The sequence below is a fragment of the Gekko japonicus genome, unplaced genomic scaffold (assembly GCF_001447785.1).
Source record: "Gekko japonicus isolate JY-2015 unplaced genomic scaffold, Gekko_japonicus_V1.1 scaffold842, whole genome shotgun sequence".
NCBI lineage: Eukaryota > Metazoa > Chordata > Lepidosauria > Squamata > Gekkonidae > Gekko > Gekko japonicus.
In genome coordinates, this window is record NW_015160862.1 from 434,788 (window position 1) to 461,770 (window position 26,983).

The following is a 26,983-nucleotide window of genomic DNA, read 5'->3' on the forward strand; positions in this document are numbered from 1 at the left end:
TAGTCTGTTGTAGCAGTAGAAAAGAGCAAGAGTCCAGTAGCACCTAAAGACTAACAAAATATGTGGCAGGATAGGAGCTTTCAGATAACAAGAAGACGTGAGCAGTGGCTGACGGAAGCTCATACCCCGCCACATATTTTGTTAGTCTTTGAGGTGCTGCTGGACCTTTTCTCTTTTCTAGGAACACTATACAGATGGTTCATTGTCAGCCTTCCGTTTCAGGGATGATGTGGTACTTTGCCTTTTGGGGATGTTACCTAACAAGAGCCAGTTTGGTGTGGTGGTTAAGTGTGCAGACTCTAATCTGGGAGAACCGGGTTTGATTCCCCACTCCTCCACTTGCACCTGGCTGGATGACCTTGGGCAAGCCATAGTTGTGACAAGAGCTGTCCTTGAAAAAGAGCAGTTTCTGTCAGAGCTCTCTCAGCCCCACCTACCTCACAGGGTGTCTGTTGTGGGGAGAGGCAGGGAAAGGAGTTTGTAAGCCGTTCTAAGACTCCTTTGGGTAGTGAAGGGCAGAGTATAAATCCAATCTCTTCTCTTCTTCTTAATACCTCCCCCCTTTTAATTGCTGATTCTAAGAATAGTTTTTTTTAATATATAGAATATTAAAGCTTTAAATTTTTTTTAAATGGTGCTTCATGATGCTTTTTGGAACACTGGCAAAGAGTTTTGTGTCTTAGATTAATTTGATTGAAAATACTATATCCACTTTCTTTAGTTTGTTGGATGCCAGCGTTGCGTCACTTTAAAATAACGGCCAAGTAGTGTGCGAGGTTTGTAAAAATTGCTGCAGCTAGTTCTGTGCACTCAAGGGAGCTTTGGGCAGCTGTTTAGCTCTTTGTACTGCCTGGTGAACCTCTTTTGAAACTGAAGGGTGCTTCAAAAAGCAGTTGGTGGTGCATCGTGGGGTTTCCTTTGTACATCAGAAGCCGCTCCAAATGGTCTCCTAAACTTGTGCATTTTGGCGTTCATGATTCATAGCTGTGTGTTTTTCAGCAGTGCAACCTTTTGAGGAAGCTGCTTAATATTCTGGCACTCCAGAGTTTATCTGCAGCATTGACATTTGGCTATGGTTAAGCTGAATCGTGCACCTGAGTTGGGTGCGTCTTCTGTTTCTGCAGACTGTAGAAGGGAGTCAAGGCCCTCTAGTAGAACCAGATCGTTGAGTGCTACAGTATTAGATGTGACAGTCAATATACTTGTTTGCGAAAGGTACTGCTTACTTTGTGAACCTGCTTTGAGGTAAGCCATGGCCCCCAGGCTGGGAACACTGGACCCAAATATAGAGACACTCTGTGCTGTTGAGTATCTTCTTTACCAAAGCAGAGTAACTTCATTACCAGAGCAAAGATTGATGATCTTGCAGCCATTTTCTTACAACTCTTTTCGTTGACTAACTGGGATTCTGGGCTTGTATTTCCATTGCAACATCTTTGCCTGGATCTACACCTCATGTTTCGAATTGCCAGCTGCGGTTTCTCCTCGGCGGTTTGCCCCTTTGTGCTTGGATGTGTTTTTCTGTTAATGCAAGCTCAGTAAAAATGTGAGATGCTTGTTCTCCCTGTCATAAGAACATAAGAGAAGCCAATGTTGAATCAGGCCGATGGCCCATCCAGTCCAACACTCTGTCACACAGTGGCCAAAAATACCAGGTGATATCAGGAGGTCCACCAGTGGGGCCAGGACACTAGGAGCCCTCACACTGTTGACCCCCCCAAGCACCAAAAATATAGAGCATCACTTGCCCCAGAGTCCCTATCTATACCTTGTGGCTAATAGCCATCGATGGACCTCTGCGCCATATGCTTATCTAATTCCCTCTTGAAGCCGTCCATGCTTGTAGCCACCACCACTTCCTGTGTCAGTGAATGCCATGTGTTAATCACTCTTTGGGTGAAGAAGTACTTCCTTTTATCTGTTCTAACCCGACAGCTCAGCAATTTCATGGCGTGCCCACGAGTTCTTGTATTGTGAGAGAGGGAGAAAAGGACTTCTTTCTCTACCTTCTGTCTCCAGTGCATAATCTTATAAACCTCAATCATGTCACCCCTCGGTTGTCATTTCTTCAAGCTAAAGAGCCCCAACCGCTTTAACCTTTCTTCATAGGGAAAGTGTTCCAACCCTTTTATCATTCTAGTTGCCCTTTTCTGCACTTTTTCCAATGCTATAATATCCTTTTTAAGGTGTGGTGACCACAACTGTACACAGTATTCCAAATGAGGTCGCACCATTGATTTATATAGGGGCATTATGATATTGGCTGATCTGTTTTCAGTACCCTTCCTAACAATCCGCAGCATAGCATTGGCCTTTATTGCAGTCACCTACTGTCTCGACGTTTTCAGTGAGTTTACTACGACTCCAAGATCTCTCTCTTGGTCAGTCTCTGCCAGTTCGGACCCCATCAACGTGTATTTATAGGTTTTTATGTTTGTATTTATAGTCTACTAGGGGAAATGCCCGTTGTGGGAGGAGGCAACGGGCCCTAGGGAGAGCTGTCGGCTTGGGGCAAGGGGGCTGGTCCCAGGGCCCCCCAGCAAAGCAGGGCCGGGGCGCAGCATGCGGTGGCCTCCCACATCCCCGATCATGGCCAGAGCCAGCCGAGTCCCCTCCAATGCAGGACTTGCAGCCTGGTCGGCAAAGTCCGCCTCGGGCAAGGGAAGGCCGGCGCGGCCGCCAGAAAGAGGCCTTGCGCTTGGCGGGGCCACAATCTCGCCCCACTGGAGGACTTTGCCTATCACCGGCGGAAAGGTAGGAGAGTGAAAACGTGCACGGCCGGGGCGAGTGCCTCAGGCCGCGCTGGATCGTCATTGCACGGTGCGTGGAGGCGGTGGTCGGCGCAGCGGGAGGGGGGCCACCACCTACCAGTCCCTGGGCGCGGTGGCTGAGGGATGGGTGGCACAGCCGCCTCCCCCGTCCCTGAAGCTAGGCGGCCCCGGTGCAGGGCCCCCTCCCGCCGAAGAAGGTGGTGGAGTGAGGCGCACCGGCCGGCCGGGAATGAGGTCCTCACCCGCCGTCCCCGGACTCACTGACATTCTGTTTCTCCGGGGCTGCTGCGTCCTCCTGGCGCCGGCCCCCGCGCAGCCCCACAGCCTCCCTTCCCCAGCTCCTGGCGGCAGCGTTCACTCGCAGTGTTCGCCTCCCGCGGCAGCTGGCAGGCCAATGGCTGACGGCGCACATTTTTTCTCCGCTCCCTTACTCAGTTATATATAAGGAGAGATTGGGTCCCCCTTGTCAGTCTTGATTGATGGCCGTGACCGCTACTATGTACACTTATGAACAAAGTTTGCATCCAGTAGCACCTTTAAGACCAACAAAGTTTAATTCTAGGTATAAGCTTTCATGTGCATGTGCACTTCTACACACACTTGTGTTTTGCCTCCCCCCCCCCCCCCCCCCCCCCGTCAAGTGCTCTCGGGCTCTAGCATTGTGTGGGGGAAGAGCCATTCTTCTCAGCAAAGAGGGCTGTACTAATTCTGTTTACTACTTTTTAATAATAGACTATCCAGTTGGGTGTCCATCTTTACTTATCCATTTTGCTTATTCTAAATGGCTTACTTATCCATATTGCTTATTCTAAATGTTTTTGTTCTCTCTCCCTGGCTTGCTGTGTGCCTAAATCTTATCACAAACTTAGGCTGTTGATAAAATTTGTGTCCTGTCTGCCCTAACATAATATGAAAATGATACTAAGATTCTAGAGTCTTAGCGGAGAGCTTGATCTTGTTGACTGAGCTCTTTTGTGCATTGGTACTTTCTATAACTGTTCAAATCCAACCATTGGAGTGGTTGTGGGTTAATAAACTGATGCTTAACCCTGACAAGATGGAAATAGAGATGTAAAATTTCCGGAAATTTTGAAGCTTGGAAAAAACTCCAGGTTTTTTCCGGTTTTTTTCGGGGGGAAATGGAAATTTTCGGAAAAATTGAAAAAATGCTACATTAGCATTTCTTTTGTCTTTTCTAGATTGAAAGTCATTCTGTTACTTTAGGAACATAAAATATGACTATGGACATTTTTACTTGGCATGAAATTATCACAACTAGCATATTAAAAATAAGTGTATCCAAACAATTATTACAAACAGAATACCCACCCACATGCAAAAACAAAACTGAAACCTTTTTATTGTCTTCTGACAATAGCACCTCCTAAAGGAAGAAATGCATCTTGTTCTTGCATTGGAGAGTTCAGTTTGTAAAAAATATTTGAACACCTTGTCTTAAAATATTTTATTCATCGTGTTAAAATAAAACGTTCCATAATCAATTTTTTTTTCTTTTTTCAATTTTTCCAATTTTTTGGAAAAAACCCAAAAAGGCTTCAGGAAAAAAAGGAAAAAAACTTTTTTCCCCAAAATTTTTCCGTTTTTTTCCCCAGGCTTTCACATCTCTAGATGGAAATGCTACTGGTGACTGGAAGGTACAGTGGTAGAGCATCTGCTTGGCATGCACAAAGTCCCATGTTCAGTCACCTGTATCTCCAGTTAATGTATCTGGCAGTAGGTGATGGGAAAGACCTCTGCCCGAGACCACGTAGAGTCACTGCCTGTCTGAGTAGACAATATAAGGCAATTTCATGTGTTCTTGTGAGGCTTAGAATTCGCCACGCTCTTTTCATTCGGAGGCTCCATTGTGCACATGAAATTACGTCGTTTTTGTAATTGGCAGGAGTATCAGACCTGTTTATTAAAGCATTGTGAAGTTACAACCCCTTTCCCAATGACTGAGCAACTAGATGAGCAGGCTTCTTTTGACTGGCCCATTGTCTGACCTAAGGTCCATGGTGTGGTGTTCCACTGTGTGTCCGTGTCTTCACTTCTTTGGTCAGGAGCTAATTTCGCCATCAGGTCGCTTTGCAGTGTCAGTGGAAGGTGGCAAGCCGAGCGTCTCCAGTTTGGTCCTCTCTGCTCATAAGGAAGGGAGGAAAGTGTGTGTGGACTGCTGCATGTGGTCGGTGACATCTGAGGCAGGCATGGGTTGGGGGGGGGGCTTCTTACCTTGCCTGCTTCCTTTCTCCTTCTTTCATACTATCTATTGTTAGAAATCATGGCTTTTGGCAAGTGTAGGCAGAGCAACTTGGCAACTCCAGACTGTGGCACAAAGAAGGAAAAACCGTGTACGCTTCCCTGAGCTCTGTGGAGGAAGGGTGGGATAAAGCAGTGCTTGATATAGGCGGGAATCTAGACAAGCATGCAATATCCACAGTATTCTGAATTCCTCCTTCATATTCTGTGCTAAAACAGTAATGATCGCAACGGTTTCTTTCAGGGTTACAGAATTCAATCTTCTGTCTTTCAGTCTTCATTTCCACCGTTCTTCACCACATCCTTCCTGCACCATAACCCCAGTTCCTGCTTCTTCTGTGCTGTGGCGGAAATGCAATAATTTCCCCCTTAAATTGCGTGGCCTGCAGGTGTTACTTTCTTCTTCTTCATCTCGGGTATCTTCTGACACACACACAGATGCAGTTACACCGCTGCAGTCCAAAAATTCTTAGGACCCAGAGGTTAAAAGAATATAATTCATCTGTATATTTAAATTAACCTAAGGAGCAATTCAGGCACGAGTGGCGGATATTTCTGCTTTCTAGTCTGCTGCTTTGTTATACCCATTTGGCAATTAACATGAGATTTGGGAATTAACTATTTGAAATGCAACCGGGCTTTGTAGTGTGTAGTGAAAAGAACTCTGGGGTTAGATGTAAAGCCTGGGTTCAGATTTGTGCTCAGCGGTAAGATTCATTGGCTGCCCTTGGGCATTAATCAGGATTTTTTTCGGTCTAATTTCCCATAAGCTCTGAAGTAAGATTTAGAAAGCAGTGTGCCTACTAAACGGTGTGGAAATTATTTCCAATTATGATTGCTGTGCAAAAGGAGAGGCCTCATTACATCATTGTCTCTTTCTTGCAGGGTTTTGACCCACCACATCAAAGTGACACCCGGACTATTTATATAGCAAATCGTTTTCCCCAGCATGGCCATTATGTTCCTCAGAAGTTTGCAGATAACAGAATCATCTCCTCTAAGGTAAGGGAACCCTAATTTACCTGCATGATCGATTCGTGGAGCATTCCTGGAGCTGTGTGAAAACTGCCATATACTGAATTGGACTGTCGGTCCATCAAAGTCAATATTTTGTCAAAGGCTTTCACGGCAGGTGTTCATTAGTTGCTGTAGATTTTCTGGGTTGTGAGGCCGTGGTCTTGGCATTGTAGGACCTGACATTTCGCCAGTAACTGTGACTGGCATCCTCAGAGGTATAGCACAGAAAGGTGGAGTACTCTCTGTGTCAAGGTGAGAAGAAAGATGGTAGGCAGGTAATTTATACCTACTCAGGAAGGTGGGGTAGGGCTGAGTCTTTATCTTGTAGGAGTTCCCCGGGCTACGAACATGCTAATGGAGGAGCTTTCCTGAGGAGGTTCTTTTGTATATGGCTTGTTTCCTGAGGAGGTTCTTTTGTATGTGGATTGGCTGTTGAAATTCTAATCTTATCTGTAGTGCTACTGTCAGATGTAGAGCCTTTTGTGTTTTTCAGGACAGTCAATATTCTCTACTCAGACTGGCAGTGGCACTCCAGGATCTCAGGCGGAGGTCTTTCACATCACCTGCTGCCTGATCGTTTAACTGAAGATGCCAGGGATTGAACCTGGGACCTCCTCCATGCCAAGTAGAGGCTCTACCACTGAGCCACAGCCCCTCCCCTGCATTGTGGCTTGTGGTTTGACCAAGGCTAAGTCGCCTAATACTTCCCGAAACCTCAGAATTAGGGGCATCCCTACTACAATACTAGTCTTACATACACCTTTTTGCAAAGTCAGTAAAAATTCCAGCTGCGTGAATTTTTGTGAGCTTTGTTTCTCAGTGAAATCACCTGCAAATGTTATTACAGCTCAGCACTATCAGGTCATATAGGGTCCACACGCCAACTGTGTAGTTTTCAGTCATTGGTCTTCCACTCATATTCTGGAAACTTTTACACATATGGAAAATATGCACATTGCCCTGTCCGTACAGTATGACAACCGCTCATATCAAGACGGTTGCAGGTAGTTGTGTGGGGTTAGTGGGCTCTTGGAACTCGTTGTTGCAACACCCGAAAAGGACTTCTGATTCTGAGCTTCTTGATAACACCAGAAAAGTGGTATGATGCAGTTCATCTTGTTCTTATACAACGACTTGTGTGAATTAGTGCTGCACGGTCCTCCACGGCTAATCCTAATTCTAACATGTGCCAACAAGCATAAGGTGTGGTGATATTTTTATTTTTTTTAGTTAATCTCATGGCCCATAGCAATGAACGCTGCTTTAAAATGCAGCAATTTAAAATCAAGTGACTTAACTGCAGACTTTTCTATGATTCCTGCTTGAGGTTCCTCCTTTAATCTGAAATCCTCAGTATTGGCAGTTTTCACCAAGTTGCCATATCTGTTACCACACTGGATCTTGTTTGAAAGAGAGGTCGTTTGGAAACGTGCATGTGCTTTGTTGTTGTTGTTGTTGTTTTGCCATCAAGTCGCAGCTGACTTATGGTGACCCCCGTGGGGTTTTTAAAGGCAAGAGACATCCAGAGGTGGTTTCCCGTTGCCTGCCTCTGCGTAGCAACCCAGCTGGTGTTCCTTGCCGGTCTCCCGTCCAAGTACTCATCTGAGGCTGACCCTGCTTAGCTCCCGAGTTCCGACGGGATCAGGCTAGCCTGTACTAGCCAGGTCAAGGTGTGCATCTGTGTACCGGAGCCTGAACATTAGCTATACTTCTAGGGTTAGAGGTCATGAGTGGTTAATGGGAATAGGCAGAGTATGAATGTTAGTAATTGTCTCCCCCCAAGACCTGGCTAGGAGCTGCGGTGGCTCAAGTGGTTAAGACGCTGAACTGCAGGCTATGGAAGGTCAGTAGTTCAGCAGTTCGAGACCCGGGTGCCGCATGACGGAGTGAGCTCCCGTCTCTAGTTCCAGCTCCTGCCAACCTAGCAGTTCGAAAGCAAGAAATTGCAAGTAGATAAATAGGTACCACTTCGGTGGGAAGGTAACAGCGTTCCGTGCGCCTCGGTGTTTAGTCATGCCGGCCACATGACCACGGAAACGTCTTCGGACAGCGCTGGCTCTTCAGCTTGGAAACGGAGATGAGCACCGCAACCCTAGAGTCGGATTCGACTGGCTTTCAAGCAAGGGAACCTTTACCTTTACTTTAAGACCTGGCTAATGATTAAAAAAAGCTTATCTCCTGTGACATCTGGCTAGCACCATTAATGAAGAACTAAAAGGGATGAGGGGATAGGGTCTTGAAAGATCATGGTGTTTGAACCCAGTGGGGCTCATAACACGCAGGTGGTATTAAGACGGGAAGTTAGTTTTTTTAAACATGTAACTATATTTACATTCCCAGTAGTCATGTATGGCTGCGAGAGTTGGACTATAAGGAAGGCCGAGCGCCGAAGAATAGATTCTTTTGAACTATGGTGCTGGAGAAGACTCTTGAGAGTCCCTTGGACTGCAAGGAGATCAAATCAGTCAGTCCTAAAAGAAATCAACCCTGACTGTTCCCTGGAAGGCCAGATAATGAAACTGAAGCCCAAATATTTTGGCCACCAAATGAGAAGGGAGCACTCACTGGAGAAGACCCACATGCTGTGAAAGATTGAAGGTCAAAGAAGACGGGGATGGCAAAGGATGAGATGGTTAGACAGTGTCATAGATGCAACAAACATGAAATTGAGCCAACTTCAGAGGACGGCGGCAGACAGGAAGGCCTGGTGGGATCTGGTCCATGGGGTCGCGAAGAGTCGGACTCGACTGTGCGACTGAACAACAACAACAAAACTATATTTATGCAACAGGCAGGTTTGTGACATCTGAATGCAACCTGTACCGTGGAGTTTACCTTGCAACTGTTGGCTCTAACTTCTCTTTTTTTCTCTACCTCTTGCAGTATACTGTGTGGAATTTCGTTCCCAAAAATTTATTTGAACAGTTCAGAAGGATAGCCAACTTTTATTTTCTTATTATATTTTTGGTTCAGGTAAGTCGGACAAATCTCGGTAACTCGTTAAGAATTTTAACTGAAATGTGGGGACTGCAGCATGGGAGGTGATCTAATGTGTTGGGGGCCTTCTTTTCTTTAAGCTTAATTGTTGTGGGTGAGAGGCAGGAGATGTTGTGACACTTACGGTGATGGAAGGGCACACTGGCATCTCTTGACTGGGAAAATGTGGGAAAGGCGCTCCTCTGGATAGAGAGCATCCTTTACAACCAGCAGGGAAAACATGCCAGTTTTTTAATGCATTAACACCTCTTGATTGGAGGGTCCATGCTCTGGTGGGCTTGAGCCCCAGGACCCTGGCACCCAGGTTGGCCAAGGCCCCAAGAGTCCACATGGGGGAGGATCTGAAAAGGAGAGCTGTTTGTTTGTTTGGGGGTTTGTTAGAGTGAGCTGTGGGTTGGTCCTTTTGGGGCTTGCCTATGTGCGTTGGCAATGAAGGATGAAAGGGGAACGATGCTAGAGATGTTAGCAGATGTGCTGGGGGGGGGGGGCATCAGTCAACTAGCCAAGACCAGATATGTTGTGGATTGCAGATATCTACTTATTAACTTTCCTTTTGTTAGTTTTGCTTAGTGGACCTAGTAGTTTGTGCCTTGTATTTTCCCAGAGTTTGTGCCTTGTAGAAATAACGTTGTTTAATTCATAGAATCTGGATTGCAGATATCTACTTATTAACTTTCCTTTTGTTAGTTTTGCTTAGTGGACCTAGTATTTGTGCCTTGTATTTTCCCAGAGTTTGTGCCTTGTAGAAATAACGTTGTTTAATTCATAGAATAATAGAATGTTAGAGTTGGGACCTTACAGGTCATCTAGTCCAACCCCCAGCACTCTGCAGGAGCATAGCCGAAAGATAGCCCTACAACATACCCGAAAGATGGTCGCCCAGCCTCCGCTTGAAAACGTCCAGCGAAGGAGCCTCCACCACCTCCCGAGGCAGACTGTTCCACTGCTCAACCACTCTTACAGTTAGGAAGTTTCTCCTGCTATTTAGCTGGTATCGACTCCCTTGTAATTTCCACCCATTAGATCTAGTCTTGCAATCCGGAGCAAGAGAGAATAGATCTGCTCCATCTTCTACATGACAGCCCTACTGCTAAGCAGCAGTTACTGGCCAATATGAGACTGTGAATATTGTTGGCCTCAAACTGATGGAGGGGGAGATAAATCCGTGCTTGATGATTGCTAAGCCAGATGGGAGGGGCTGTGGGTCAGCGGCAGATCATCTGCTTGGTATGCGGAAGGCCCCCGGTTCTAAATCTATTTCTCAAAAGGTTATTTTAAGAATCGTAAAGCACTCTAACTATGTGGGAAAGTATTATTTTGGCCCAGCACGGAAAATATTTTCTACTCAGTGCTAAAGAGAAAACCCTTTCATTTTGTCAAATTCACATACTAGCCAATGGTAGCTAGTGAATGAGAATATCCAAAAATAGGACTTTGCAAATGTAGAAACTAAGGTGGTTGGGCTTTGGCTTCAGAACATAAATGGAAAATGACATGAATTAGCGTCACTGTTGAAGGAAAGGGCATCTTCTGAGCTTGCTTTGGTATTCTGATTGGGGAGTTCCTGTCAATAAGAGCTGTCATCACTGATACGTGAACGAGACCCCTGTAGAATCTAGGCAGTTCCACTTGGCAATGTGTTAACTAGTCAGAGGGCTGTTTCTCACGCCCTGGTTTTTTCTTTCCTGACAACCTGGTTAAACTGTGACAGCTCTTAATGCCGCTGTCTGGAAACTGGGAACTCTTCTAAACACTTCCAAACAGTGTTCCCTCTAAGCTGAGTTAGTGTGAGCTAGCTCACAGTTTCTTAGCCTCCAGCTCACAGCTTTTTGTCTCTGCTCAGGAAGGACGGCTCCAGAGCAAACTAATTTATGCAGCAGCCCAATCGCTCGCTCACAGCTTTAATGCCAGTAGCTCACAAAGTAGAATTTTTGCTCACAAGAGTCCACTGCTTAGAGGGAGCATTGCTTCCAAAGTGGTTTGCTTTGTTATCTGAAGGTCTCTATTGCTTACATTTAAGGAACGGACACCCTCTGAGATTATCCCTTCCCTTTTGGCCCCATTCAGCTTTGCGCTGCTTGGAACACAGTTCAGCATTTCATTCCCAGGCAGGGCTGTTGTGTTCGTTTTGCTGCACTGAACGTTGTTCTTGGGCTGTTGGCTGGGAGCAGCCGGTGAGTTCCGCATACAGTAATCGCTCCTGCCTCTGGACTTCGGTCTGGCTCCAGCCAGATTCCCTTGTTGTACTCCAAGCAGAAGTAACCTGTAGCGAAAGGGTGCCTGGGGTCCCTTGCCTGGGAGTGGCAAAGAGCTCTTACTGCTTTCATGGGTCCCAAAGGCAGGTTGGTAGAATTAAACTAGGTCACTGTGTGCGACATAGATCTTAGTTTTTGCTATATTTGGCTTCCTCTTGGGAGACTTTCCTATCCCCCCCTCCCCCAAAAAAAGCTGGTCTTCTGACTCTGATTTAGTCACAAGTTCCGTCAGAGCTATTCTCTCAGGAGCAGTTCTCTCAGAGCTCTCTCAGCTCCACCTTCCTCACAGAGTGTCTGTTGTGGGGAGGGGAAGGAGATTGTAAGCAGCTCTGAGACACCTTCCGGTGGTATAAATCCAATGTCTTCTTCTGCTCCCGCAGGGTAGTAAGCTACTTCCCTGTAACAGATGCATCTGACGAAGAGAGCTGTGTTTCTCGAAAGCTTATGCTACAATAAAGTTTGTTAGTCTTAAAGGTGCTACTGGGGTTTTTACTATTTCCCGGCAACAGGGCGTCTAGTTCTGCAGTCCTTTGAAGAGTGGTGGAAATCTTGGCCACAGGGCCCAGGTCCAAAGGACAGCAGATCCAGAGTCCTTACTTCGTGCATCTCAGCCAAACTCCACTGAATACGGCATGCAGAAATGCACTCTGAATTGGAGTGTTTTGTATATTAGCAGTATGCACAGGAATTAGCTAATGCCATAGATTATTGGCCTACCAAAAAAAGTATCTATGCTGTAAAGCTCGTAGAAAGCACTTTGAGTGAGTAAAATTGTTGAATGAAACGATCATAGGGTTTTTAACGTTTCCCCACTTTTTGGATTTTTTCTTTTCCCCGTTCCCCGTTGCTGGTTGCTGGTGCTGATGGTACCCGGCACTGGGGTCCATTTGGGCCTGTCTGAGCCTTCCTTTGCAAACTGGTGGCTCGAGAGTTATTGTTTACTTCTAACACTATGTTTTTATCTCTTCCAGCCACCGGTTGCACCTGTTATCAGGTGGCTTCATATGACCAATGTGCTGGGATTTCTACATAGGAGAGTGCCTTAAAAATGTATTTCCCTAGCCATTTGAGAAAGAAGGAAACTCTCTTCCCCGTTTCTCTTTGATCTGTAACTATGACATCTTTGACTGCACCCAGAAAATCAGGTTCTCAATAATCCTGCGTAAAGGCACACCCCTTCCCCCCCCCCCCCCCCCGCCCCTTTGAGGTGCACCCACTCTGCCTGTCTGTGCAGGTTAGCGTATAGCAATGCCATCAAGAACCAGATGAGTCATTTTGCCTGGCTTTCCTCTCAGCTTGTCTCTGTGAGCTTCATGGGTTCTTTTGAAGCCTTTCCCACTCTATAAATAGAACTTGGTGGGAAGGAATTCCTACTGCACGGTGGAGGCCTGCTGAAAAGCTGTGTGCAGATGTCAATATTTGAGCAGTGTTTAACAGCAGTGCCGATGCATCCTAGCTTGTCTTGTTTTCCTTGCTTTAGTTCATCAGCATCCTAGCAGAGCCCTTCCTTCTGCTAGGAAATGAAATCCACAAATGCATTTCTGCATGCAACGTATATTCCCCGTGCAAATAAGGTTAGGATTGGGTACTGGTAGAATGGTAACGGAGTTTAATTTTGCATTAAATTGTGTTTCGATTGTATTTCTTTCTCACGTCCCATTGTTCCCCATGTGATCTTCAGAACGGTCTCCTCCTGTCTAGCCAGCTTACAGGGTCAAACCTGCTTAGCTTCAGTAGTATCACATCACAAGCTCACATGTTGCTTGTTCTCGTGTTTCTCAATTATCACTTATCCCCTTCAGTCCTGGGGAACCGTGGGGAAAAACTGATAAGACGCCATCAGATTGGTGGCTTAAATTGCATTCTCTCATTCCCTCCCTCCCTGTCAGTTCAAGACTTAATTACAGAGCACAGTCTTAGTAGAGGTAAATAAGGTCAGGATTGTGTTGACACTGTGCTACTTCTGGCCAGTGTCCCCTCTAAGCTGAGTTAGTGTGAGCTAGCTCACAGTTTTTTAGCCTCCGGCTCACACATTTTTGTCTTAGCTCACGAAGGAGGGCTCCAGAGTAACCTAATTTATGCAGTAGCCAAGTCGCTCGCTCACCACTTTGATGCCAGTCGCTCACAAAGTGGAATTTTTGCTCACAAGACTCCACGGCTTAGAGGGAACATTGCTTCTGGCTGCTCTAAAGTGCGGAATCAAGCTCTTGGAACTTGCTCCCTACGAGTTATTCTCTTGTTTCACTTAAATTTCTAGCCCCCGCCCCTGCATTGATGTATTTTGTAAACCTTTGAACATAATTTGACAAGTAGCAACACAGGGGAGGTGAACGCACTCCTCAACACATTAGACTGTCTTACACTGAGTTGGACCATAGGTCCATCAAGGCCAGTATTGTCATCACCAACTGGCAGCAGCTCTCCGGGGTCTCAGACAGAGATCTTTGACATCCCCTGCTGCCGGGTCCTCTTCACTGGAGATGCGGAGGATTGAACCTGAGACCCCCTGTGTGCCAAGCAGAGAGGCTCTTATACTGAACCACAGCCCCTCCCTCAGGCGAGGACTGGCCTGATCTAAGCAAGGTTTCAGAGTGTAAACAGTGGTTGTGGTAGATACAATTTTAACTAATTTGTCTCTTAAATGGCCTGACTATTGTATAATCGACTTCAGGGCATCTGTACTTTTTATTGGCATTATACTGGGGATACATTAAGTGCCGGAACGCAGGACAAAAAGCTACCCTGCTACAGCTATATTGTGCGAGCTCTCTAACTCTTTTTGCTGTAGTCCTTTTCATTATGAGTTCCTTCCCCATGGTGCAGTGCGACTGTAGCAACAGTACGGGTGGGACCATGGGCATGGGTCTTTCTCTTTTTATCATTAGCTGGCCAGGGAAGAGGATGGTCAGTGAAACTTCAGCTGGCCCCACCCCCACGGTCCTTTCATTCACCCACCACTACATAATCTGGAATGCAGACAGATGCCGTTGAACTGAAATTATGAACGAATAAGTACCGAGCTACCAATTCTGTACCAAAGTTGCAAATAGGCCAGTCTGACCTCATACAAAATAGCTCAGCCAAGCTCCTTCAATCAGTGAGATTCCAGTTATGTCAGCTGGATCACGGGCTGCTGGTGCTTCATCCAAAATTGTGCTCTTCTAAGGGAACAGGCTATTAGATGTTAATCCTTAGGAACCTCTCTTCGCCCTGATAATTTGCCTAAAAGCTATTCTTCTGGCTTTCTAAAGAATGTTTTAAATCCTCCTCAAAAGTAATCAGTCTCTCGGATTAATGTTAGAATTTTGGGATAATGGCTGTCCTGGAGATTTTCCGGAACACGCACGGCATACCCTGCAATATTTATTTATTAATTCATTCATTCTATCTGTATCCCAGTCTCCCCCACTATCGTGGGACTCAGAGCAGGTCTCAACATGTGATAAAATTATAACATAATAGAAACATACCAGTTTAAACCAGTTCCAAACGTTTACAGTTTATCAGATGGCACATAATAACGCTATGACTCTGCCCCAAGGGAAGTAAAGGATCTGTATAGGTGGGAATTCTCTTGACCCCACCCATATACTTGGTGGTACATTTCCATTTTACGGGCCCCGCGGAACTGTACCGAGTCCCGCAGGGCCCGGATCTGGTCTGGAAGCGTGTTCCACCAAGCTGGAGCCACAGCCGAAAAGGCTCTGGCTCTAGTTGAAGCCAGGCGAATACTCCTTGGTCCCGGGATCGTCAGTGTGTTGTTATTCAGAGAGTGTAGTGCTCTTTGGGGGGGGGGGTCTGCCAGGAGAGGTGGTCCCAAAGATACGTTGGTCCCAGACCGTGAAGGGCTTTAAAGTAGCGCTCTTCCTCTAGCGGTCAAGAGTACGATAGGAGTCGAGCTTGTTAATATTGTCCTGCTACACATAGTGCTGCAGCAGTAATCCAGCAGGTTGCAAAAGAAGCAATCATGAACTGTATTGTGGACTGTATTGTGTACCGTAATTAGATGGTTTTGTGTTGTTTTATGCTGCCAAATGGCCTTGTTAGCCGCCCTGAGCCTGCTTGGGCGGGGTACAAATTGATTAATTAAATAAATAAATGATGTGGGCAGGAAAGATCTGTTTAGGTTTAAGCTACGTCATGTAAGCACTGTGGCGCTCCAGTCTCTTTTATCATGATGAAGCTCCATTATGCACAGGCCCTTTCCATTACAGTTTCTTGGGCTGCTCTGTCATGGAATGGGAGAGGCAATCTTGGGAGTAAATCCCCGAGTCTTCCACTGAATGAAGTACCATCTCCCCCCTTCCCCCCCATGAAGAATACATTTGGCTCAGTGTAGAGAAACACATGAAGCTGCCTTATACTGACTCAGATCCTTGGTCATCAAGGTCGGTATTGTCTCCTCAGACTGGCAGCAGTTCTCCCAAGTTGTTAGGGAGAGGTCTTTCACATCACCTACTTCCCGATCCTTTCAACCAGAGATGTTGCGGATTGAACCCGGGACCTTCTGCATCCAAAGCAGAGGCCACGGAGCCATGGCCCTTCCCTGAAGATGTGGTATGCGCTCCCTTTGTGCCCGCAATGTGAGAATGCCGTGCCAAGCTTGTTGTTATTTAGTGTATATGCTTTTAAAGGTTTTTTCCCCCTCACTTGTGCTTGTGTTTATACTGTCTTCCCCTTTCTTTCTCATCCAGCTTATGATAGATACTCCCACAAGTCCTGTGACGAGTGGACTGCCATTGTTTTTTGTAATCACTGTGACAGCCATAAAGCAGGTAAGGAGATGTAGTTTACTGCAGAAACATTTCCATGGGGGCAGAATTGCACAGTGGGTTGTGGATCTTGCAGGGTATTTCTACCAATGGAAAGCCGATTCCTCCCTCATGCCATTCTGAGGGTCCCAATGAGGGGGGGGGGGGTGCGCGCGCGCATGCGCAAGAAAAGGATGGGCATCCTTTCCATTAGTGGAAGTTTCCATAATGTCTAAGCTCATACATGAAAAATGGCATCCCTGTGTCAAACTCTCATTGTTGCCACATCATCCATGCACAGAGTCTCTTACTCTATATTGTAACATCACATAGACCTTGAGAGCCAGTTTGGTGTAGTGGTTAAGTGCACGGACTCTAATCTGGGAGAACTGGGTTTGATCCCCCACTCTTCCGCAGGCAGCTTGCTGGTGTGACTTTGGGTCAGTCATGGCTCTCTTAGAGCTGTTCTCTCAAGAGCAGTTCTCTCAGAGCTCTCTCAGCCCCACCTACCTCACAGGGTGTCTGTTGTGGGGAGAGGAAAGGAAGGAGATTGTAAGCCACTCTGAGACTCCCAAGTGAAGGGTAGGGTATAAATCCAATCCCCTCTTCTCCCCTCTCCTCCTCCTCTTTCTTCACCTCTTATTTGTATGGCATAGGGGCATGTAAATGCATAACATGCTGTCTCCATGTAACATATGGAACTCTACTCTCTACAAGGGAAGATAGCAAAAACATGCCATGAAGAGGCCCTTTTCAGCAGCAGCCCTGTGTATTTCCCCCCATAATACTTCTCCAAGTTCTCTATCTCTGCTCACAGAATAGTGAGAGGAGAAGTATGGAAAGAAATGCGTAGCTGAGGGTCTAAGTTTGAGGTACAAACTTGCCGTTCATGAGCTTCCAGTTTAGTAGGTGTACTTCTGATCAGTGAGTCACCTAGTCCAGCTTGCTGGGTTTTATGGGTTGCCAGTTCGGGCTGTGATTTAATGGAGTGTGCTAAGCATGAACAGGAACACAGAGAAGTTCTGGTCTTCCCCACTGTTGCTGTCAGATATTCATGAAATATAACTGCATTTTCCCCTGGATTTGAGCTTCTAGCTGAAAACAAATGTTTAATGTTGCAGGATTATAGCCAGGACACTTTGTCTGTCTAGCTGCCCTGTGCTCGTGACACAGAGTGACATTTTTAAGTGGATGGTGATGGACTGACACACAAACGCTTGTGCTGTGGCTCTAGACATCTATTTTTATTATCAGTGCCTCCCCCACCCCCCACCGCCAGTTGTATTACACTGATTCAAAGGAGTGATCTCATTCAGTAGGAGAAGGAGATTTTTATGGAATGGTTTATGACCTGAAGAAAGCTACATACACCATACGTGAAAGCTGTATGCACATATGTCAAAGCTGCTTTGAAGCTATTTTGCCATGTCTTTTTCCTTGTCTGGAGGCTGAGAGCTTTCCGTGAACTCCAGTCTCCCCTGCCCAAAGCGGGGAGGAATAGTGACTTGGCCACCCAGCTTTCTGCCTGTTCTTCCCATTTGACCAGGATCCTTCCTTTGGTCTCTGTTGCAATCTGGGCCCCTACTTGGTTCAGCCAAATTCATGCCGAGGGAGGACGAGATGGTGGCTGTTTTCTTCCAGCTTTCTTTGACTCTTCTCCACATCAGCTTCACATGATTACTCATGCCTCCGTCGCCTTCTGTCTGTGGCCCCATGCCCTGTTGAACTGGTTATTACTGCCCTAAATGCGTACTTGTCTTTTTTATCTGCTGTGTTCAATTCTGTTGGGCTATTTTTAAATTTTTTTGGAGAGCTGGTGTGATGGAGTGGGTAGAGAGTTGGATTATGATCTGGGAGACCCAGGTCTGGATCCCCACTCTGCCATGGAAGCTTGCTGGGGGAGCTTGGGCCAGCCACGCACTCACCCTGACCAACCTCACAGGATTGTTGTGTGGGTAAAATTGAGGAGAGGAGAATGGTGTAAGCCACTTTGGGTTCCCGTTAAGGAGAAAGGCAGGGAATAAATGAAAAAAAATAAGTTTTATGGTTTGCTTCATACATAGCTTTTTTGGGGAAATTTAACACAACATCAATATAAAAATACTTCTAAATACTGGGGGAACCACTTTATAATGCACGCGCTGACTCTAAATATGGCCGCACGTTACATTTCTTTCCCTTTAACTCTGGAGGGAAGCTGTGACACCAGGGGAATGTGTTGAAAAGCCAGCCAATCTGTATCATTTCAATTTTTGTTCCCTTTAAAAGATATTATATTCAAGAAATCAAGAGAGCCAGTTTGGTGTAGTGAATAGGAGTGTGGACTCTAATCTGGGAGAAGCGGGTTTTAATCCCCACTCTTCCACATGCAGCTGCTGGTGTGACTTTGGGTCAGTTACAAGCTGTTTCAGAGCTGTTCTCTCAGGAGCAGTCCTCGAAAGAGCTCTTTCAGCCCCACCTACCTCATAGGCAGTGTTCCCTCTAAACTGAGTTAGTGTGAGCTAGCTCACAGTTTTTTAGCCTCCGGCTCACACATTTTGGTCTTAGCTCAGGAAGGATGGCTCCAGAGCAAACTAATTTATGCAGTAGCCAGATCGCTCACTCACAACTTTAATGTCAGCAGCTCACAAAGTAGAATTTTTGCTCACAAGACTCTACAGCTTAGAAGGGAGCATTGATCTGTTGTGGGTAAAGGAAGGGAAAGGAGATTGTAAGCTGCTCTGAGACTCCTTTGGGTAGTGAAGGGTGGGGTATAAATCCCATCCCTTCTTCTTCTTCTTCAAGTGAATGTTGAAAAAGATGTAGTGTCCATTCCCCATCAGCTGTCCACAGCACCCTGTCCAAGCTGGAAAGATGTATAGGAACTAGGTAGCTTTAATGAAATGCTATACAGTTCTAATGCTGTGCAAATCCCTTGCTTATTGGATTTGGGTTGGCCACAGACTGCACAAGTGATTTTGCTTATTTAATCTTCCCATCCCATCAAAGTTGGTGCTTCTTCAATCCCGGGTGGTATCAAATGGGTTGGATGATTGTCTTGACCCTTCAGGTGGAAGGAGTGTCCTGTAGAGGACCAGCTGACCACCTTCTGGCCTATCACTGGGTCATATTCTTGGTTAAGTAGTGATGTGTCATGGACCTCGATGCACACGTTGCAAAGGTGATTTCTTAGCATCATTGCAGTTTTGGGGCAGCTAAAATTTTTTGCAGGCTTGCCTTATATATGGTTGCTGTTGCCAGGGTGGTCTTTGCAAGGCAGTGGAAACAAAAGATACTCCTCAATTACAAGACTGGTTGTTCAAAATGAAGGAGATCTTTCCTTTATTATTATTGGATTTATGCTTAAGACCTTTGGTCATTTGAGCTTAATAGTAAAAGAATAAAAGAGCTCTATAGCCATGTAAAATTAACAGCATACCAGAAAAGCCAAGGCACACTCATCAAATTGACGTACTACGGTCAGGGCTGACTTATGGTCAAGAGACATTCAGAAGTGGTTTAGAACATAAGAAGAGCTCTGCTGGATCAGACCAGTGGTCCATCTAGTCCAGCCTCCTGTCTCACACAGTGGCCAACCAGCTCCTCTGGATGGCCAGCAACGGGACACAGAGACCAAGGTCTTCCCCTGGTGTTTCTCCCTGGCTCTGGGATCCAGAAGTTTGGTGCCTCTAAATGTGGAGGTTCCCCTCAGTCATCATGGCTAGTAGCCATTGATAGACCTATCCTCCATGACTCTGTCTAGTCCCCTTTGAAAGCTGCTAATTTCTGTGGCCATCACTACAACCTCTGGCAGCGAATTCCACATTTTAGTCACTCTCTGTGTAAAGTAGTATTTCCTTTTGTCCATCTTGATGAGAGTCCAATGGAGCTGGCTCTTTGGCCTCTCTTTAAGTCTAGAGAGGTAAGTCAACGGCTGGCGAATTCCTCCCAACTGGATCCTTGGGCGTGTCGTTCTTCTGCGAGACGCAGAAGGCATTCCACTCGCCATCTTACCAGAAACCCAACTCACTGGAAACCCGTCCTGCCTCTGTCTAATGACCCTGAACTTCCTGGGTGGTGAAATACTCGCCAGGGCTGACCCTGCTTAGCTTCCGGGATCTGACAAGATTGAAGGTAGCTTGGGCCACCTGGGTCAGAGTGGCAATACAATAGGCTGAATAAATGCTATAATTGCCCTATGTGGATAAAAGGATACCTATGTCCAAGCGGTTATAAAAAGGGAAAGGATGACAATGGTTTTAATGTATCTTGGTATTTTATATATCCATTCATTGTTTGTGTTTCTTTGAAGTTTTTTGAAAAGTTTTGCGGACTTTTCTGACTCCTCCCCCTCCCCCTCCCCCTCTCCAGGGTTATATAGACTGGTTACGGCATAAATCAGACAATGAAGTGAACGGAGCTCCAGTTTACGTCGTTCGCAGTGGTGGCCTTGTGAAAACCAGATCAAAGAACATTCGGGTAGGCACCTCAGTCGTGAGAAATGGGTTTCTGCCCAGAAACCAAAATTATCATAGATGGTTGTTCCTATGACGCGCTAGGTACTTTCATTAGCTGTATAGAGGAATAGGTCCTCATCCACTGTACGGTCCACAGCATTAACTATGGGTGCTAAAGTTCCGAGTAACCATAAAATGAAATCGGTAAAATAAAACTAATAAGCCCACCAAGAATATGATTATGGATTCCTCTGGTTAACAATGACGATAATGCATACATCTCTGTAAGATATATTGTATTGTGTTCGAGTTCATTCCTTCTTCTGTATTTAACTGTACTATCAGGTAAAAGAATTAAAAAAATTTAAAAAGGGGGGAAAAAAGGAATGGGTTTCGCTCATCCCGTCAGGTTAACCTTCAGTGTAAAATGTTTATTGCTTATGCATACTATTCGAAACCTTTCCACCCTGCAGTTTTCCCGAGAGAACTGGTCAGTTGGATTAGAACTGGTGACCGTATTAATTTGAATGTTTTGGTCTGGCAGGGTTTGTTTTTTTTAAGTGGCATTTGCATGAGATTGTTTTGTATGTCTTCGCAGGTAGGGGATATTGTCAGAGTAGCCAAAGATGAAACTTTCCCCGCCGATCTCGTGCTCCTGTCCTCTGATAGAGCGAATGGCTCCTGTCACGTTACAACGGCAAGCTTGGACGGAGAAACGAATCTTAAGGTCCGTCTCGTCCGCCTGAGCGTATGGCTGCTTTTGAAATTGAATTGAGGAATGAGGTTTAAGGTGCTATTTCCTCAAAGAGTTTCTGTGGTGGGGAGCTGTTGCAGGTGGTATTCTTAATTCCTCTAAGGGTGCTTGGGAGGGGGGGGGAGGGGTGATTTCATGTGAAATTTCTCTATATGTGCTCCAGAACATCAGAATTAGCAGTATACTTTGGAAGCAAATTGTGGTTCTTCCCCAAAGAACTGCCTTAATTGGAGGGGAATGAACTTGGCGCTTGAATGTGGTAATGCAATTGGTACATGTGCTTGTGTTTCTCTGAAATGGGTACTCCCGCATCTGAAGCAGCTCTTGGAAAAAGAAGTTATGTTGCGCCTTCAAGGATGGCATATTTAATATGACAGAAGCTTTGGTGAACTAGAGCCCCAGGGGGTTATAGATCAAATCAAACCTGAACTCTCCCTAGAAGCTAAAATGACCAAACTGAGGCTATCGTACTTTAGTCACATTATGAGAAAACAAGACTCACTGGGAAAGACAATCATGCTAGGAAAAAGTGGAAGGCAGCGGGTACTTTTGGGAAGCAGTAGAAAGGAGATTGTAAACTGCTCTGAGACTCCTTTGGGTAGTGAAGGGCGGGGTATAAATCCAGTCTCCTCCTCCTCTTCTTCTGATGCTTTCTGTTAAAAAGTAAAGGTAAAGGTTCCCTTGCTCGAAAGCCAGTCGAGTCCGACTCTAGGGTTGCGGTGCTCATCTCCGTTTCAAAGCCGAAGAGCCAGCGCTGTCAAAGACGTTTCCGTGGTCATGTGGCCGGCATGACTAAACACCAAGGCGCACGGAACGCTGTTACCTTCCCACCAAAGTGGTACCTATTTATCTACTTGCAATTTCTTGCTTTCAAACTGCTAGGTTGGCAGGAGCTGGAACTAGAGACGGGAGCTCACTCCGTCATTCGGCACACTCAGGTCTCGAACCGCTGAACTACCGACCTTCCACAGCCTGCAGTTCAGCGTCTTAACCACTTGAGCCACCGCAGCTCAGGTTAACTTTCTGTTAACGTTGACAGTAAAGAAATATGCCACTAAGACATTTCTGCTCATCCTTGCCCAGTGGAAAATATTTTGTGGGTGGGTCTCTATTTGTCTTTTTGTCATGGAGGACAACTCTTATCAGTTGCTAGCTACTAGGCATGGTGACTGAGAGGGAACCTCTATGTTCTGAGACAGTCAGTCTCTGAATCCCAGTGCCAGGAGATAACATAAAGGGAAGGTCTCGGTTCCTGTGACCTGTTGTTGGCCCTCCGGAGGAACTGGTTGGCCACTGGGTGAGACAGGATGCTGGACTAGATGGACTATTGGTCTGATCCATCAGGGCTCTTCTTATGTTCTTTTCCAGACTCACATTGCAGTCTCCCAAACGGCAGTATTGCAGTCAGTTGCCAACCTGGACAAACTTGACGCTGTTATAGAGTGCCAGCAGCCAGAAGCAGATCTCTACAGGTGTTGTGTTTTTTTTATGCTTGACTTTTTAAAGAGGATTTGGAAAGCAAATGTTTATGGCTATTCCGGATTGGGTCACTTTTGAGTGAAATCCCTCCTGAAATTGAGAGCTTGTTTGTATACATCTGCTGCTTAGAACTGTAAGCCTTGCTCAAAGAACTCTTTTCTTTTATTAAAAAAAAGTCAGTGATTAAGACAGTGCTTACTGTTGTGACAAGGGAACTGGTGAAATTGAGCATAGCAACCCCCAAAGTGTTTCATTTGTCTTTTGACCACTTTTAGAACTGAATTTAGCAGAGTAGGGTTCAAGCGAATGTATGGGGTAGGTTGCTGTGTCACCCAGTGGCTTTTACACTGTGCTATGCCGAGATTTCTCTGGAACCAAATATCAACCTTCTAAGCTGTTCTTCATCTGAGGATTTTTTTGCGTGCGTCAGTCTGAGAATCCCTCATCAGAGAAAAATAACAGCTTGGAAAAATGCCAGAGGTAGCTCTGGAGGGGGAAAATGCAAACGTGGCTGTTGCTTGCCATGATAAGAAGTATTGGAAAGGTGAAAATCTTGTTCCTTTACACTGATCCAGTGGCAGAGCATCTGCTTTGCATGCAGAGGTCCCAAGTTCGATCCCTGGCAGCTCCAATTTAAAAAATCTGGGTAGTGGGAGAGGTGAAAGACCACCGTTTAAAAGCCCCGGAGAACCATTGCCTGACAAAGTAGGCACTACTGACCTTCGTAGACTACTGGTCTGATTTAGTACAGATGAAGCCGCCTTATAACGAATCAGACCCCTGGGTCCATCAAAGTCGGTATTGTCTACTCAGACCGGCGGTGGCTCTCCAGGGTCTCAGGCTGAGGTCTTTCACATCACCTCCTACCTGATCCTTTTAACTGGAGATGTGGGGGGTTGAACCTGGGACCTTTTGCCTGCCAAGCTGAGGCTCTGCCAGTGAGCCATAGCCCTGAGACTAAAGGTGGAATTGAACCACTCTGTGGCTCATAGTGGACAGATTTATTTATATTTATTTATTAGATTTTTATCTTGCCTTCCCGGCCTAGGCCGGCTCAGGGCGGCTTACAGACAGAACAAAATTCCGACAGTACAATAGCATAAGATCACATAAATTCATATAAACACAATGTCAGTGCAGCCTCCCAGATGGCAGAAAGATGAGCATTTGAAGCAAGAGAAGTTTTCAAGGATTTGAAGTTTTGATTACTATTTTTTAAGAAATAGATTTCTTTTGTATGCCCCTTGTGAGTTTTGTCGAGGTCATCTTAAGTTCCCTTATAGGCTTTAATACTCTTGAAAGGCAAATGGTTTGTCACCTTGGACAGTTCCTTGATGCTCGGTCACGGAATTGTGCACCGTTGTGTCACGGCCAAGGATCAATGGCAGTCTGCAGATGAGCTCTCTTCCTTCTGTCGCACTCCATCCCTGTGTCATAACCATTTTAGCTGGAGGTAATGACCCTTGTTTCCCGAAGCACGCCCTCTTGATCTATGAATCTCTCCCACAGATTCGTCGGAAGGATAACCATAAACCAGCAGATTGAGGAAATAGTGCGGTAAGTTCAGCGCTATGAGGTGGTGCTTGCATTTTTACAGCAATACTCGGAGCAGGCCATTTCAAAGTGTGAACTGGCAAACCGGGCGCACCCTGCCAGTCTACTGGGGTCTGGTTGAATCCCTGGCTGAAGGTACTTGGATTAGAAAATTCATTCCCAAAGAGAAAACATTTCACAGGAGTTTTTCATCCACAAAATATCCCAATTTTTCCATTTTTCTCCCCTCCCGTGGGCCATCACGACAGTAGCTACACTGTAAAATCTCTGACTCCAGCTACCTTCCCTGACTGGTGTTCCCTCAGTTGCTTGCTAATCAGAAGAAGCCCTGCTGAGGCTTCCCTAACTGATGGGATGTGAGTGGGCACAAATTGGACTTTTTCTGGGCCAGCAGCCTCTTGTTGGAGCTCCCTTCCCAGCAACCTGCCCAGCCGACTCCCTCCCTTGCCAGTTTCAGGAGGCGGACTGAGGCCGTGCATTTTAGGAAGGCGTATAGATTGCTGGATTGGCGATGGCGTTTGGCATTTCAGCTGTGTGGTTTGGTTTGCCGTGCTGCAGATCTTTGTCTGCAATTATTTTTAATTGTTTTGCATTTTTGTTGTGAGCCTCTCCAAGAGACTTCGAGAATTGGCGACTGGTGAGACAAATACGGGGCTCACATCTTTCTTGCCATAAGCTGGTGACCAGTGTTCCCTCTAAGCTGAGTTGGTGTGAGCTAGCTCACAGTTTTTTAGCCTCTGGCTCGCAGATTTTTGTCTTAGCTCAGGAAAGATGGCTCCACAGCAAACTAATTTATGCAGTAGCCAAATCACTTGCTCGCAACTTTAATGCCAGTAGCTCAGAATGTAGAACTTTTGCTCACAGGACTCCACAGCTTAGAGGCAACCCTGCTGGTGACCAAAACATTCTTCGTTTTGCTTTAGCATCTTAATTCCCAGTTTGCTTGGAAAGGTCCTGCTGTTAATCTTGTGAACGTCATTTGATGATATGGTAGCAGACATGGTTTAAAACTGAGAAGTTTCTCCAAGGCTGTAAGTTCTGCTCTTTCTGGGTTCAGCCCATAGGCAGAGTACCCTTCTAATGGAAGGGGGGAAACAGCTTTTGTCTGTCCTCCGCCTCTATGACGGGCAGTAGATTCAGGGTAGACCAAAGGAAATCCTACTCTACAAAGAGACTGATTAAAATGTAGAATTTGCTCCCAGGGGATGTAGTGATGGCCACAGAAATAAACAGCTTTCACAGGGGATAGATCCGTGGACTATCAATGGCTGCTAGCCTTGGTGACTGAGGGGAACCTCCACATTCAGAGGCACAGAGCCTCCTAATCCCAAAGTCAGGAGGCAACATCAGGGGAAGGCCTCGGCCTCTGTGCCCTGTTGTTGGCCCTCCAGAGGAACTGGTTAGCCACTGTGTGAGGCAGGATGCTGGAGTACATAGACCATTGGTCTGATCCAGCAGGGCTCTTCTTATGTTCTTATCGGGGAAGGCCTCAGCCTCTGCCCTGTTGTTGGCCCTCCAGAGAAACTGGTTGGCCACGGTGTGAGACAGGATGGTGGACGAGAGGGATGGTTGGTCTGATCCAGCAGGGCTCTTCTTATGTTCTTATGAAGGCCTCGGCCTCTATGCCCTGTTGTTGGACCTCCAGAGGAACTGGTTGGCCACGTTGTGAGACAGGATGCTGGACTTAGATGGACCCTCACTGGTCTGTTCCAGCAGGGCTCTTCTTATGTTTTTACCAGGGGAAAGCCTTGGCCTCTGTGACCTGTTGTTGGTCCTCCAGAGGGAACTGGTGGGCCACTGTGTGAGGCAGGATGCTGGACTAGATAGACCATTGGTTTGTTCCCGTAGGACTCTTCTGATCTTATCTACCATTTTTTTGGCATCAAGTTGCCGCTAACTTATGGCGATCCTGTAGGGTCTTCAAGGCAAGAGACATTCAGAGGTGGTTTGCCATTTCCTGCCTCTGCATCATGACCCCGGTATGCGTTGGCAGCCTCCCCTCCATGTGCTGACCACATCCGACCTGCCGTAGCTGCCAAAATGTGACGAGGTCAGGCCAGCCTGGGCTGTCCAGGTCAGGGCCCCCATCCACTACAGAATTCTCTCTTCGTGCTGTTCTTCTGGCACCCCCCAGGGGGAGCCCTTCAGGCTACAACTGGGAGGGGAGCAAGAAGTAACTTTTCTGCTTCCAGAAATGGAAATTACCGCTCCATCTAAGCTGCTTGATACCAGCTGCCAGTCTGAACTGCTCCGACTTGCCGGATTAGGCCTTCTTGTGGGTTTTTGCCATTATTGGAGAATCACGGTCACCCATTTCAAGAGAAGCTCCTTTCGGAAACCCCTCCCAGCAAAGTGGTGCACGAAACCAGCAGCAGTTGCAGTCCTGAAACAATGCAGCAGTGAAAACAATAAAATCCAAAACTTCCAGTTTAGCAGCAGATAACGAAAGTAAGCGGATTAACCCCACAAGAACAGCTAACAAAAACCAGGAAGCGTTAAGTGGGAGGAGGGTTGGCAGTGTTTCTTTGGGTGGAGGCCTTAATTGACTGAAGCCAGCACTTTTATTTTTTTTATTTTTTTTATTTAGATTTCTATCTCGCCCTCGCCGCAGGCTCAGGGCGGCTAACAGAGCATAATGCCAGATAAAACAATAAAACAATATAAAATGTTAAATTACACATAGACAAATAACAAACAATTAAATAACATC

The 26,983-nt window shown here is 46.2% G+C and overlaps 1 protein-coding gene across 1 annotated transcript in view; it reads left to right on the forward strand.

The window, feature by feature from the left end:
* ATP11B (ATPase, class VI, type 11B) overlaps window positions 1–26,983 on the forward strand; it is a 134,771-nt gene that overhangs the window by 24,684 nt on the left and 83,104 nt on the right. The window contains exons 2-8 of the mRNA XM_015421941.1: window positions 5,916–6,032; window positions 8,931–9,020; window positions 15,994–16,074; window positions 20,401–20,508; window positions 21,085–21,213; window positions 22,609–22,712; window positions 24,229–24,276. Coding sequence (XP_015277427.1) covers window positions 5,916–6,032; window positions 8,931–9,020; window positions 15,994–16,074; window positions 20,401–20,508; window positions 21,085–21,213; window positions 22,609–22,712; window positions 24,229–24,276 — 677 coding nt within the window. The remainder of the gene's footprint in view (window positions 1–5,915; window positions 6,033–8,930; window positions 9,021–15,993; window positions 16,075–20,400; window positions 20,509–21,084; window positions 21,214–22,608; window positions 22,713–24,228; window positions 24,277–26,983) is intronic.